Source organism: Cryptomeria japonica, chromosome 10, assembly GCF_030272615.1.
Source record: "Cryptomeria japonica chromosome 10, Sugi_1.0, whole genome shotgun sequence".
Classification (NCBI taxonomy): Eukaryota; Viridiplantae; Streptophyta; class Pinopsida; order Cupressales; family Cupressaceae; genus Cryptomeria; species Cryptomeria japonica.
Window position 1 is genome coordinate 231,523,545 of NC_081414.1, and position 14,787 is coordinate 231,538,331.

Consider the following 14,787-nt stretch of genomic DNA (forward strand, 5'->3'; position numbering starts at 1 on the left):
TGGCGCGAGTTTCAGTTCTGTGCATCTTCCTTGGTTCGTGACGAGAATAAAAACCTAGACGCAGAAGGAAAACGGCCCGATAAACATTTTCTTCCATGGCGTTGTAACCCAATATCGCTATATATATATATATATATATATTGCGTGGGCATTTTCTGTGCGAAAGGAATTGCAAGTAACGCACAGTGTATTTGGAGAATCGTAACATGCGGTGGATAATAGAGGTGCCGCGAACCAGTGTTAACTCCCCAGCATTCCGCAACTTCGGAAGGCTTCAGCAATAATAGGGTTGAATGTACACAGTGCCGATAACACCTTACCCCGTGACCAGTGGACATGTGGAGAATCATCGGAAGGCTACAGCAATACGTTGGCATCACCAATCTCTGCGGATTGACAGGTGCTTTCCGAAGGAAAACCTTGACTTATTTCCAACAGTAAATCATTTGTTATTGAATAATGTCATCACTACTTTCAGTAGAAAATACTATGCTTAATAGTAGCCTGAATGTTAAAGTGCACACATTGAATAATAATACTGTCAAAGATAGTCATTGACATCCACTAGCTGTGTTGTATAACATGTCTCTATTTAAACTGGATATATTCGTCTATTTACAAACAGTTTTAGTCAGGGAATTTTACAAATTTTGGCCAATTCATAGCTTCAAAAACTCATGATGCTTCTACTCTTCTAGACAAATAGAGGAAATGTATTGATGAGTGGTGGTATCTACATGGTCAAGGCTCCATTTACTTGCAGCCTCTTGCAATTAAAATTCTCTCCCAAGTCCCAAGTATGTATCTTTTTTATTTTTTTATTTTTCTCATTTTTCATTCAATGCTATCAAGCTATATATTATATTTTTTTATAACTTGTTATAACTTTTAATTTTTTATTCTTGAATCATAAAATTGAATACTAAAAGTATGCAAACTCATCAGTTTGCAAATTCTTCTTTAGCTAGCGGAATTGGAGTACTACTCCATCCACTCAGTCAAGTGCAACGGTTTGGGTGCAAAAAAGACAAGGATTTGGTCTACATACACTCCAACCTTTGTCTCTTGTCACATAAGAAGCCTGAACACAATAAAGGTGTGATAAATAATTGGGATCTAACCCCAGCATGTGCTGATTTAGATGGTACAATTGCACAACTTGCCCAAGTCTCTCTATAGACGAGGAAGCTTCTACACTTGACACAGCTATTGGGAGTGGAAATCCAATTGTTTGTGGTTCAAATGGAGCTAAACCAAATGTTCACCTTGATGCTTCTGATGAAGAAGAATATGAATATCAAATTTCAATTGTAATTTGAATTTTCATTGTGTAACAACAATTTGAGACTTGAGTATTATAATTTTTGCAAATTATGAATATGATTCTATGAGGTATCTAAATATTCTATTTAATGGCAATTATGAATTTTGAACAAGCGCGCACGTGCACACACACACACACACGTTATTGTATCCAAGGAAAAACATTTACCATACCAAGTTTAGGTTCCTCCAATTCCCATAGCCACACCTGTACCCGAATTGGCAACTTAGCAAGTATTTTGAAAAACACCTTCATATAGAACAAACTCAATCTTCGGAAGATTGATGGGTGCTTCTTGAATAGGAATATCTTGTTCAACTTCCACTTGTATGGTGGATTCCTCCAAGGTCTATTTCCTCCTTATTCCTTGTGGGATTGTTATTCTTTCTTTGGCTCATGTTCTACAAATTGTTCCTTGACTTCATCACTATTCAGCTAGTGCATACACTTGTTAGAAGTCAAATATACATCTTCTTAAGCTTGTGGCTTAGATGTATTATGAATTTTGAACACACACACACACATTCTTGTATCCAAGGAAAAAAAAATTAACAAACCAAGTATCGGTTCCTCCAATTCCCATAGCCACACCTATACCTGAATTGGCAACTTAGCAAGTATTTTGAAAATCACCTTCGTATAGAACAGACTCAATCTTTAGAAGATTGATGGGTGCTTCTTGAATGGGAATATCTTGTTCAACTTCCACTTGTATGGTGGATTCCTCCAAGGTCTATTTCCTCCTTATTCCTTGTGGCTCTGATTGTTACTCTTTCTTTGGCTCATGTTCCACTAATTGTTCCTTGACTTCATCACTATTCAGCTAGTGCATACACTTGTTAGAAGTCAAATATACATCTTCTTAAGCTTGTGGCTTATAGATGTATTCATCACCTTCTTTTTTGGTTCTTCATTAAAAACTTTTGACATCTTTTTTTCTTTTCTCTAACATTTAAGGCTTGGCTCCTAAGAATCTTTACATGAGATGAAAAGTTTTCCTCTTCTAAGTTTGTTTCTACTATCATCTTTCTTTCTTACAATAGAACTCTTTTTCTGTTGATTTGAAGGTGTCTTAGAATGAATTAGTTCCAAGGCACTGAAGACTTTAGTTCTATCCTTTCTTCTTCCTTCAAATTTGCTTTCTTGGACTCTTGCCTCTTTACAATATCTCGTGATTTTTCTTCCTTCATGATTGATTCTTTTGGTCTTAGCTTCTTGGAAACTTCTTGTAGCTTTTGTTTTGCTTTCGCTTCTTTCTTCTTTAGCCTTCTATTTCTGTTAACTTGGAATATCAACGTGTATTCTTCATAAACAACATACGATTTGTAAACATCTGACCATTTTATCATATTCACTATAAGCAAGAAGTTTACATTCATCTCTGCTACACTACCCTTTTAATCACACCTTCTAAATAAGATTTTTCCTTTGTGTGCCGCTAAATAAATTTAGAGTTTTTAAATTAATTGCAAACTGCTCCACTAATTGATCCTTAAAACTTGGGATCTTTTTTCATACTTTCTCAAAAAACCTTGGCTGAAAAAGACTGGGAGTGGAACCAATCAAAGATAGATCATTTGCTGATGATCTTCCTTCATTTGCTCTTTTGTTACTTTGTTTCACAAGAACAATGAAATGATTCATTTCCTTATTGAAAGTTTGCAAAGTTTGTAACATTTATGACATGAATAGTTGAAATGTTTTCATTTTTTTTGTCTTCCATACTGGCATGCATATGATGTAATCTACTTCAATAAGTTAGTTTTCCTTGAAAGTTGGCAAGATCACTACTCTGATATCACTCTAATGTTTTGAACTAAAAAAATTCTATTTTTTTATCACCAAGATCTCAGAGCAAGGTGAGAGCATATGATGAAAGGGGTTAGACTAATATTATCATATTACAGTAAAACAATTGTTGGCAACAAGCCGCACAACTTAATACTGCAACCATTACAGAAAACTAAAAGTAATGAAAGACTTATTCTAGCAGAAAACTTTCCAAATGAAATACAAACTAAAAGTCTAAAACTGAATCACTGAGCTTCTTCTAACAACAAGCCTTTCGAAAAAAATTACAAATATGGAATTTGGCAAAGAAACGCAAGTATTAGCATTAGACTTACCAGTGTCAGAAATGAAAGTAATTTTTCATGTTGTGGCACTGGCAGCATAGCCATATAGACTTACAATGTAGAAATCAACTTACAAAACTTATATTTTTTCTGGCAAAAAACTGCACAGAAATTTACAATGCAAAATATTATTTCACAATCTAAAATACTGATTATCTGTAGAAATGTTGGCTCAAATTCCGTAAATAGACTATACTAAAAATATGATTGCAACTTTCCTTCATTGGTATGGCTCCCTTTTTAAAATGTATTGCAAGTTAATCAAAGATTATACTAGTAGCTTACTAAGGCTGCGATTGCTTTACAATAGAACTGTTGCACATAAGATGAATTTTGATAATATGAATTGCTAACCCCTCCATTCCTCAACTCCTCATTATATAAGCTTTCGAGGAAAAATAATATCATTTCTTTTTTTGTCATTTTCCCTCTAAACTTGATTTTTGTAAAGTGACAAGAACTTTTGTTAAATACATCACTTTTTCGACCCCATTCCTAGTGTCACTTTTGATCCCTCTTTGAAAACATTTTTTTTTTATGTAAGCTGTCTTTTTACAAATATAACTTAATTTTTTTTAAATTGTAAGTTAAATTATTAAATAATTTCCATAGCTCAAAAAGTGGCATGACAAACAAATAGATGAAAACACAAAAATAAAATGGTAAGAGAGAGTTTGTCTTTTGCACAGCTGAAGCAATGGAAACAAAAAAGCACTTTATATTGGAATATAAGGCTTCCAATGATATATCAATCAAGTACACAAGTAATTTAGATACAAATTCATTACAAGACCTGGTCAACAACATGATGGTAGTGAATATGAGGGAGTTTTTTATCTAATTGAATAACAGAAGATCAGTGATTCAAAGAGAAAAAATAATAGGGTCCACTGCCCTATACGCTATCTTTGGCCTCATAGATGTTAAAAATCTTCTATTCTATTCTATTATGCAGTTTAGGTTAGTTTTTAGTTTAGAGAGTGCTCCTCTTCTATTTTGAAGAGTAGTTTTATGGCATATCTATTCTGTTTTATGTAGCACATTAATATGCCATAAATCTTGATATCATTTTGGGATAGCTACAACTTTGAATTAAGTAAACATCTCATTAACCATAGACAAAACCAATCTCAAAAGAATATGGGAATCTGCTGCTATGTGACATTTTTCTAGCCTGAAAAATATAACTCTTGCAACTATCCCATCCATGGATTATTCAATTATTTATCAAATAAAAGCATTCCTTGATATTCAAAATAATCAACAAACTCTCCATAGATATGTTGAGCTACTTTTCAAAAAAAATTAAAATTTTGAAAATAGAGACTTGCCATGATTTTCTACCATCAATTTATTTTCCCTAAGTAATTTGCCATTTTTGTATATAAAATATGTAGAATCTTCAGAGAAAAAAGAATAATTTTAAATTTGGTATTATGTAATGTCCCCATTTCGAGACATTTCCGATTTTTTCCCCAAAAGAGTAGTTCCAACTCAGAGTGATAATTATATTATATTATAAATATAAATTTACTTAAAATGATGAAATTTTATTATAATATTCAATTTAATAATTCAATGAATAATTCTGAAAACAGAACTTATCTTGGTTTGCTGCTATGCCATGACTGATTTCAGAACTCTTCCTTAATATTGACTTGTCTTTCTGTCTCTTGATAAATCTTTATATATGATCCGAACTGCTAATTTACTTATTCCATTCTCCTTCTCTATAGCTCGATTATGAATTGCTTCTAGTAATGGCTTCAACATCTGATCAATCACGTATGCTAAAGGCCAATACTCAATAGAGCCTATCAATCTGGATACAAAGAAGAATAAAAGACCGATCTGACCATCCTTCTTAGAATGAGATCAATGTCTCTTTAGTATTTTTCAGTCGAATGGTTGCATCACTTTCTTTGAATAATAAACTTTTCATGGTAATCACACCCCTTAGTGGCTAATGAATCGGTGATTAGTTAATCATCATTGGATATACCTTGTTGGTAGCGATAATGCTGATTTAATACTTACTGAATAATTATGGAGGTATATATACATATATACAGATCATTGTTTGTTAATTGATACATGGATTAATGCAATATTCAATCCCTCTTATGAGGAAAGTATGTTAATCACATGTTTTATATCCTTCCTGATCAATTTTGCTAAGCTTTTCCTCCACGATCATGGTTGGGCTTATTTGATAACTATTAAGGGCTACATAATATATTCGCTGCTGTTAACTGATTCACTGCCTTTACCTTAATATCTCAAACTCCAACCTCTATCATAGGATCTGCCGCATCCTGAATCCTTGTTCGTCAATGGAAAGGCCTCCAATCAATTTAAACTACTTAAATTCTTGATGTGTACATCAACATAGGTAATGGTAATGTCGCATCTTTCATTTGTCTTTGCCTATTTAGTTTGGTTCATACTCTACGGAATCTAGCACGTCATTCTCAATACATATACCTTTGTGTTGACTTTCCTTAAGATATAGATAATCATATCTTTATCAGATAAAGTCGATTTGCCATTAAGGTCGCCTTTTGTATAGAATCTCATTATCTTGTTTGGTATCTTTAAATCTTTAATTTAAACTTATTTAATAAATAAATTTTAATTAATCATTGTTGATAATCATTATAGGAAATAATAATAATAATCGCTGCATTTAGGATATGTATATATATAACGATCAAGGAGGGGACATGACATATTAACACTGATTCAAGAACTCCTTATTGAAAAGATTCACCAAGTTCTTTAAACTTCAATAAAATTAAGCATCCTAAAATCACCTCCAAACTTCCAAATCAACAATTAATAGTGGAAAACTAATTTTTAAATTTATTCCATCTGCATATGGTGTTGCTACATTGAATAAGCAAAACTAGGTGTAGTTTTCCCTGTTATGCCTACACTTCAAAGAATTTACTTTGGAAAAAAAAAATTGTCTGCAAGTCTGTGTATTTAATTTTCAGCATCCCATCTTCTATCTGTTACATGCTTCTTGAATCAACTCCATAGGAAAATTAGCATCCAACATTTTGGATTTCTCTACTGGATCAATCGTGATAGGAGGATTAAAGTAAGTGCTTTGAATAACTGACAAATATTACTCTATTCCTTGTATCTATAAAAAAATCTAACTTGCTTTACACAAAATTCATAAAAACATGGTCCAACTGTTATAAATGAAATTTACCTGTATATTAATCAGCGCACCAACATTTGCTTGACTCTTTGCAAATTTGAGGAAATCGAATAGTGTCATGAACTGTCCTGCATTTGCATATGCAGGATTACGGAGCAGACCATAATCGTTGGCAAAAGGGGAGACAATTTGTGCTGCAGTGGAAAAAAAACATAATAAGTGATGATTCCACATTGGAGACAAGATTGGCATCTACATCCAACACAATCCTGTATCTCCTACCAGAACTCTTACATCCTCTGATGCATGTAATCTACTTCACATCAGGTCCATGACACCACCAAATTCTAACAACCAAATCAATAGTGAAATGCTAACAAGAAAAGTGCTAAAACTGAGAGTTCAAAAAGAAAACTATAAAATACATGCATTCCATTCTACAGTTCAAACTACAAGATGTCACACAATATAATCAGGAAATGGTATTTGATCAGAGGAATGCATAATTCCAAAATACCATCATACTAATTAATTATTCTATAGTATCATGAAAAAGCCATGGGCATTTTAGAAAATTCACAGACATGTATATTTTACCAATTGCCTCAGCAAGTACATAAATGTTTTACAACATTTCCGATTGCCTTTACACCTGTACACATCTCCCCAGAAAACACAAGAATTGGAAATGGAACAAAGAATATGAAAAAGGATGTGCCAACACAATTTCTACATGCCTTTTGAGGAAATTAAATAGAACATTTAAAACAAATTCTCACCATTCTTTTTCCAAACAGTTGTTTCAACTACAAGATCACTCAGTGGTCTCTCAAAAATCATGTTAGGGGCAAAACATCATCAATGGATCAAGGAATCTATATTACACATATGTATGTATGTATGTATGTATGTGTGTGTGTACGTACGGTGTGTATGTCTCTGTGTGTGTATGTATGTGTCTGTGTATGTGTGTGTGTGTGTGTGTGTGTGTGTGTGTGTGTGTGTGTCATATCCCCGTATAGACAGTGGAATCATTAGAAGCATAACTATATGCGATTTGTACATAAATGTATATTTTTCCAAATATTCAATTTAATAAATTATATTGACCGATTAAATGTGGTTATACCTTAACTAATATTAGTAATGAAAGAATGCATCCATTCCCAAGTCATCTCTGGAAAAGACGTCATGCTTCCAAGGGGGTCGCGTGGTTTTATGAGGTATAAACCCCGCACACCAAGGGAAGCACGGGAGAAGGAGGTGACAAGGAGAAAAGCGCAAGGAGAATCTGCAAACAGGTAACATTACTCAGCCATAATATAAATCTAGTTCATTACATTGCTTAAGCCACCCACGGGATAGCCTGTGAATGTATCAGGCTGGCACGATGTGGAGGGAGAGTCTATGGTTCTTCCCAGCGATGAAGAACCAGTGCCTAGTCGTATAGAGCACACCTTGCCCATCACCGGCAGTTTGGTGCATTCCCTGGCCAATCCATCTGGGTATCGCAGAGCATCCATGGTTTATTGTTTATTAAAAGTATGCAAATTGTATTCAATGGGATTTTTTGTTACTCACCTTAAAATCAATGGGAATGAATATAATCAGAGTAATTGTATAAATTAATTGTTAGTCAATCACAAATTTGGACCTATAAATAAATATTCTTGCTACATAAATTAATCAAACCTAAAATGTGCCAGAAGATACTCTCCCTGTCAAATATACAATCTGTAATATCAGGTTCAGTTATAAATCGTAAGGATGTACTCTAGTAATCGACTGAAAAGATAAACATAATTCACAGACAAGAATATGAATTAAGGAAAAATAATAATCAATGATAGTCATGTTTCTGAAATCAAGCTAGAGGTAATTAACCAACCCTCCAATTAACAGGATGAATAAATAATTACCAAGTAACACATATTCTGAATTCATTTAATCTTTGTTCCCTGTAGACATTTGTTATCTTCCTGCTATTTTTCTGTTTGTTAACCCATTCAGAATAAGGGGTCCAAGCCAGGGGTATGCTGGTCCCATCCTCAAGTAACCCTATGAGCCCTAAGAGACGGGATGGGTTTGGATGGGTAGCCCAGCCAACCTGCAGTGTCCCCCAACGTCCTGAATGGGCTCATTTGCATGTAACAGTTGTGTAACTAATTTACTATTATTGCTGATATATATATATATATTGCAATGTCTATAATGTTGCAGGGAATCCTAGATCCGATTTATTGCCCTAGACAAACCTTTGGAGCAACGAAGTTCAAGAAGGCAAGGCAGGTACAACAGGGTACATTACAGTATCTATGTATGTGTGTGCACGTGTGTGTGTATGTATGTATGTATGTATGTCTGTGAGTTTGATAGTGACACAAGAGCACGGCTCTTGTCTTCATTTTGGTAATTGTTAGAAGAAAATGGAAACATGAAAGAGCCATGCAAGAGAGTCACTTAAGAGCATTGCTTCATTTTGCAAGTTAGTAATATTTTTACTATTAGGGTATGCATGTTCATATTTTCTTTTGAAGCATTCAAGCACAAAACATACATAATGTGTGTAGCAAGAAATGCATTTAGGCTCTTCTATTTAAGAAGTGATACAATTATGTAAGCAAACATAGTGATATAGATTCATATCTTTTATTGTCTTTGGTGATTTGTTTTCTTGTTGTGCATAATCTCACTTAAGTTCATTTAATTACTTCTCAATAAAATATGGGAAGGGAGAGTACCAAGTGCTCTAAAGAATGGTGTAAGGCTTCCACATTAAACCTTTCTTAGTGTGTGAAATAAGATATAGATAATTATGATATATGGGGGCCCTTCACTATAATTCTACCTACTTGGCTCAGAGTTGCTAATGGAGCGATTTCAACCAGTGCCTAGTAGGGCCAGTAGCATAGATGTGGATGAATCAATCTACCAAGGCAAGTTTCAAATAAGCAAGCCCAATCATATAGGCAAGGGGAGGATGACGCTAGGCTAGAAGTTATTCATTTAAGCTATTCCCTGATTGTCATTGATATTCCATTCCCTAGCTCACGACTATTAATGGCAAGCCCGAGCATCTTTTTTGATCAATCAAGCACATCGATCTCTAACATGCACAAGCTTGGAATGTCGGAAGTAATGTTTGCTTTTATGCTAAAAACTGAACTAGCAACAAAACCACTTAAAAAATAGAAAATAAAAAGTTAATCATAGGAAGGGGAGGAAATAGGACAAACACAGCAAAAACCAACATTCCAACAAGAATCAAGACTCCAAAGAGGCATTGTAGTTAGCATTAACAAGAACATTTAATTCTTTGCTCAAGCCCTAAACAGTGCAATCCTAATTATTTCCAATATCAACCTTGATGTCGTTCTAGCTTAAAGTTGATTTATCAAAGTCAGCAACTTGATTTCCTTCTCTTCTAGTATGGTTCCACTTAACAACATTGAAACCACAAGTGAGGATGTCGATTTCATCCTTGCATTCATTCAATTGCCACTACTAGAACTGAGAAGAAGACTTCCTTTTGAAGTGATCAATCAAGATTTTTGACTCAAATTCCAAAATAATATCAATAAAATGTTTTCACTTTCCTTCTACAAGAGCTTGGCAAATGTCAACAACTTCAACTTAGGTGATGACCATAATGTGATCACCTAAGTTGTCGGTTCGGCTTCGAGCACCGATTTGCCGGTTCGATAAAATTTTGAAAAAGGGTTTGGGTTCGTTAGTACAAAAACAATATATATATTGTAATATAATTAATTATAATATATACTATTATATAATAATATATTATAAATATATATATATTATATTATAATATATTATAAATATATATATATATTATATTATAATATATTATATAATAATATATAATATTATATATTATATTATATTATATTATATATCATTATATTTAAATTTATAAAAGACCTTAAAATTAATAAACCCGTAACATATCCTTGGCAGCCTACAGGATCATCCAGTCGAGTCAAATTTGCCAGCGGTCTACACTTTGACCAAGAGCTATGTCAAAAAGAAGCAGATGGAGGAGCTATTAAAATGTCAATAGAAGCAGGCGAGCCGAATCTCAAACCGTACTCGAACCCTGAACCCGAACCGTATTTAGGCAATATGGTGGCCTATATAGCTGAACCGAATAACTTAGGACTCATCACAAACACCTCCAATGACAACATCTCTAGTATTGTCTTTTAAAACTCCATTGCTTACCCTCTCGAGTGAATAACTTAAAGCACACAAATAAAACACATAATGCAAAATAATAATGCCATAGATATAAAATGCAATATAAGAGATGTTATTACATTCATAGTCATTCTTTTCCACAAGTTACATTCGGAAGTATATAAAGATGCCGAGGGGGTGCGAGCGCCAACCGTCGCACTGCAACTGCCACCCCTTGATTGCCAACTAACCAACACAATTACAACTTAATTAACTAGTTTTATTTTCGTGTACAATATTGCCGCCAACATCATCCCCCCCAAAAGAAAAGAAGTCGTCTCCGGACGACTTAATACAAAATAGAAATGACATTAAACAAAACTGCTAACGCCAGTCGAGCCTGGAACCCATACACCTGCTGCATCCCCGCCCGAAAACCCTTTTCTGCTACCATCCAATGCTCAAGTGCGGATTTCACCATTATTGCTTCCTTCGACATCACCATCCTCCTGTGCCTAAACCAAACTTGTCTGCAAAACACGCTTTTCAATCTCAGCCTCCACCAACTGCTACTCAAATGAGACTGTCTCCCTAGCCAATTTGTCCTCGATAGCCATCCACGCTGCCCTCTCGTCATCCAACTCCTGGGTACGCTGAGCTATGTCTCACGCTAGTACTGCCTCCAACCTGGTGGTCAACTCCTCCCGAGCCCTCTCTGCATCCACCAAGGCAACCTCACGTCCAGCCGAGACATACTCCAAGTTCCTCAAGCGTACCATTCCTACCTGGAGGTGGCCACAACCCTCTAGCACAAAGGCTAGGAGACACCTCAAATCCTCCATCACACTCCCCAAAGGGTAAAAATTGAACTGAATAACTCCCTAGCGTCATACAACTGCGCGAACCTGCAATGCCTTCCCTCAACAATGCTTAGCTTCAGGCTTCCTTCTCACAGTACGGACAACCACAACACTTACTGTGACATCTCTAATGCCCTTCGCCCAACTCCAACAAGTGTACTGTAGCTCAAAAATAAACTGGGGGTCTGGGGGCAATGCCCCAGCGGGGTCGAGGGGCAACAACCTCCCCGTACGGTCAACAACCTCCTTACTGTACAGACACACCTCCAGCGTACGGACACTTCCTGTGCGGTCAATATCCCTCCACCGTACGGCTGTGTATTTTTTATTTTTTTTCCGTAAGCCTTTTTTTTCTTCCTTTGCGTGGGCTGCGTGGTGCGGGACTGTTTCGGGTTGTGCGACGGTGTGCGGCACTGCGTGGGGCTTTGTAGTTGCAGGTGCCACCGCACGACGGTGGTTACCACCGCCGGTGGTCCAACGCACGGTGGTCACCGTCGGTGTTACCACAGCATGGTGGTCGTCGTCGGTGTTACCACCGTCGGTGGCCCACCGCACGGTGGTCACCGCCGGTGGTCCCACCATACGGAGGTCCTGCCGTACGGTGGTTCCATTTTTTTCTAAATTTTCTTTCAATTTTTTTTTTTTTTAAATTTTTTTCAATTTTTTTTACCATACAGTCACTTGTCGTATGACCGTATGGTTTTTTTTTTTTTCATCTCCTAATTTAGTTGTCTAGAGAGTCGTTGGCTCGAGTCCCCTGTCTCTGGGATCGCCCTTCATCCCTCTCGGTTTTCCTCGCCCGAGAGTCTCCTGCTATGGTCCTGTGCCTCTTGAGTCACCTGCCTGGCCTCTCGAGTCCCCTTCCATCCTCTCGGGTGTCCGTCCGGGCCTCTCAAGTCCCCTACGCGCTTCGCGTGGTAGGGTTTCAATTTGGGCCCATTGGTGGCCAATCTATTTTCAATGGCCATACGAAGACCTGGAACCACAAATTCTATAGGGACCGCGGTCTCCTTCCCGTACATAAGAAGAAGAAGAATAATAAAGATTTTGAAAGTTGTGGCCTTCCACACAAGGTTCCAATCGTTGCCGACACAATTGATCTTCGGATTATCTACATCACCGAGGTTTGGGGCATCTCCCTTCCAATATTCTATGTATTCTGGCAAGTACACCTCCTCTATTACTTGCTCTGGTTCCTCTACTTCGAGCCTGTAGCTCTGGAACATTTCATAATCCTCCATCTGCCAGTGGAAGAGCCCGTTCAATGACCCTGTCTCATCCTCGGAGCATTCTCCTAGTTTGAGAATCCCTTCGTCGTTGGGCTCCCTGTAGCCCCGTCCTTTGTCCCTCGGGTAGCCTTTTCCTTCACCCTCCGATTCCGAAGATGATGTCAGTTCCTCGCCAACAACCTGGGTCCTCAGATCAATGGTGTACTTCTGCCCCCCTTTCTCCATAGAAAGGGTGTTCTTTTTCCAGTCGCGGTTCACCTTTGCTATAACCAACCACCCTCTACCTAAGATGGCATCGTACCCCTTCTTCTTGAGTGGGATTACCACAAAATCTAGTATGAAAGGTTGTGTGCCGATGGTGATCGGCTGGGCCATCAAGGTGCTGAGTGGCTTGAGGCTGTGCTGGTCTGCACCTACCAAGTTGAACATAGGTGGCCATAGTGTTGGCTTCCCCAGCTTCTTCCACGTATCCTCTGGCAGTACATTCACCCCCGAACCTCCGTCCAAGATGGTGTCTTTGAGGATAGCCCCAAGAATTCCCATCTCTACTACAGCAGGATGCTGACCACTATTTAAGGCCAACAACATTGGGTCAGCCGAGGGGCTGATCCGAACTTCCGCCCGTGTGGCACGCAAAGGTGCCTGCGCAGTGGTTTGTATGGAATTAAAAATGGCAATTCTTAACTGTGGCACTATTTCTAGAAGGTCCTTTACCCTTATAGGTACTTCCATCTGCAGTACTTGCCCAATGATGTTATTTTCCGCTTCCGTACGAGATGATGTACTCGCCACCTCATTGTCCCGTCATTCGACCGTCATCTCACATTCAATATTGGCCTTTGCCTCCCGTAATCTCTCCTTCTCCGTACAGGGGTCGGGATAAGTGCCCTTTTTCGTTTGGGCGCAGGTGATTGCCAGTACTTCTTTCTCACCAGTCTTCTCAATGTTGAGGAGATTAACCCCTACCTGTGGGCAATTTGCGTCCTCATGGTCGCCTGGCCCACACCAACGGCAGAGGTGCTGAGGGGTGGCTTCCTTCGTGCAATCACAGGCGACGTGCCCCCACTGATTACACGCCCTACATTGGATAATTGGCCGACCCTTGGCGTCATACTGGATACGGCTTCTGTTATTGTTATTGCTGCTATTCCTTCTGTCGCCGCGTCTGTTGTCCCAGTAACCTCCAAATGATGCCATTGTGTTGGTTTGTTGGGTCGTACCCGCTGGTGCGGATGTTGTGGCCTGCTCCGTGAACAACACTTGGCTCATTTGCGTACTTCGGGTTTTCATGTTGTATGGGCACTCCTTGGTGGAGTGTCCCATCACTTGGCAAATCTCGCAGAATGCCTTCTTCGGGCAAGTACCCTTCGTGTGCCCCTCCTCTTTGCACTCAGTGCACCATATGTCCCCTTCGGTCCGACTGGTGCTTCTCATTGTTTTGAATTCCCTCCTCATTTGCTCCATGTCTTTCCGGAGCGCTTGCACCCGTTTGCTAGCCTCGTTGTCGCTGCTGCTTTCCTATGACGAGTCATCCTCTTCGAACGAGCTATCCTTCTTCTTTTTCTTCGATGTCTTGGTCTCGCTCTCGAGATCCATAGCTCTATTGTATGCGTCTTCGTACGATGTAGGTGGAATGATTTTCATCTTCTTTTGGAGGGAATGCTTTAGTCCCTCCACGAACCATCACTTTTTCAACCCATTTGCTGGTTGATTCTCCATTTTTCCCAATAGTTCCTTCAGCCGCCGACTATAGGCTCGGACAGTCTCGTTCTTGTTCTACTTCGTTCCATAGATCTTAGTGACTATTTTGTTGTCATCTCTCACGAGGCGGAACTCTATCCCAAACTACTCCTTCAGGTCGGGCCATGTGCCGACT

General features: G+C 37.9%; 1 protein-coding gene across 1 annotated transcript in view; it reads right to left on the reverse strand.

Moving 5' to 3' along the window:
• Positions 1-14,787, reverse strand: part of LOC131077795 (glycerophosphodiester phosphodiesterase GDPDL7) — a 136,708-nt gene that overhangs the window by 43,604 nt on the left and 78,317 nt on the right. Inside the window, exon 7 of the mRNA XM_058015347.2 lies at positions 6,680-6,822. Coding sequence (XP_057871330.2) covers positions 6,680-6,822 — 143 coding nt within the window. The remainder of the gene's footprint in view (positions 1-6,679; positions 6,823-14,787) is intronic.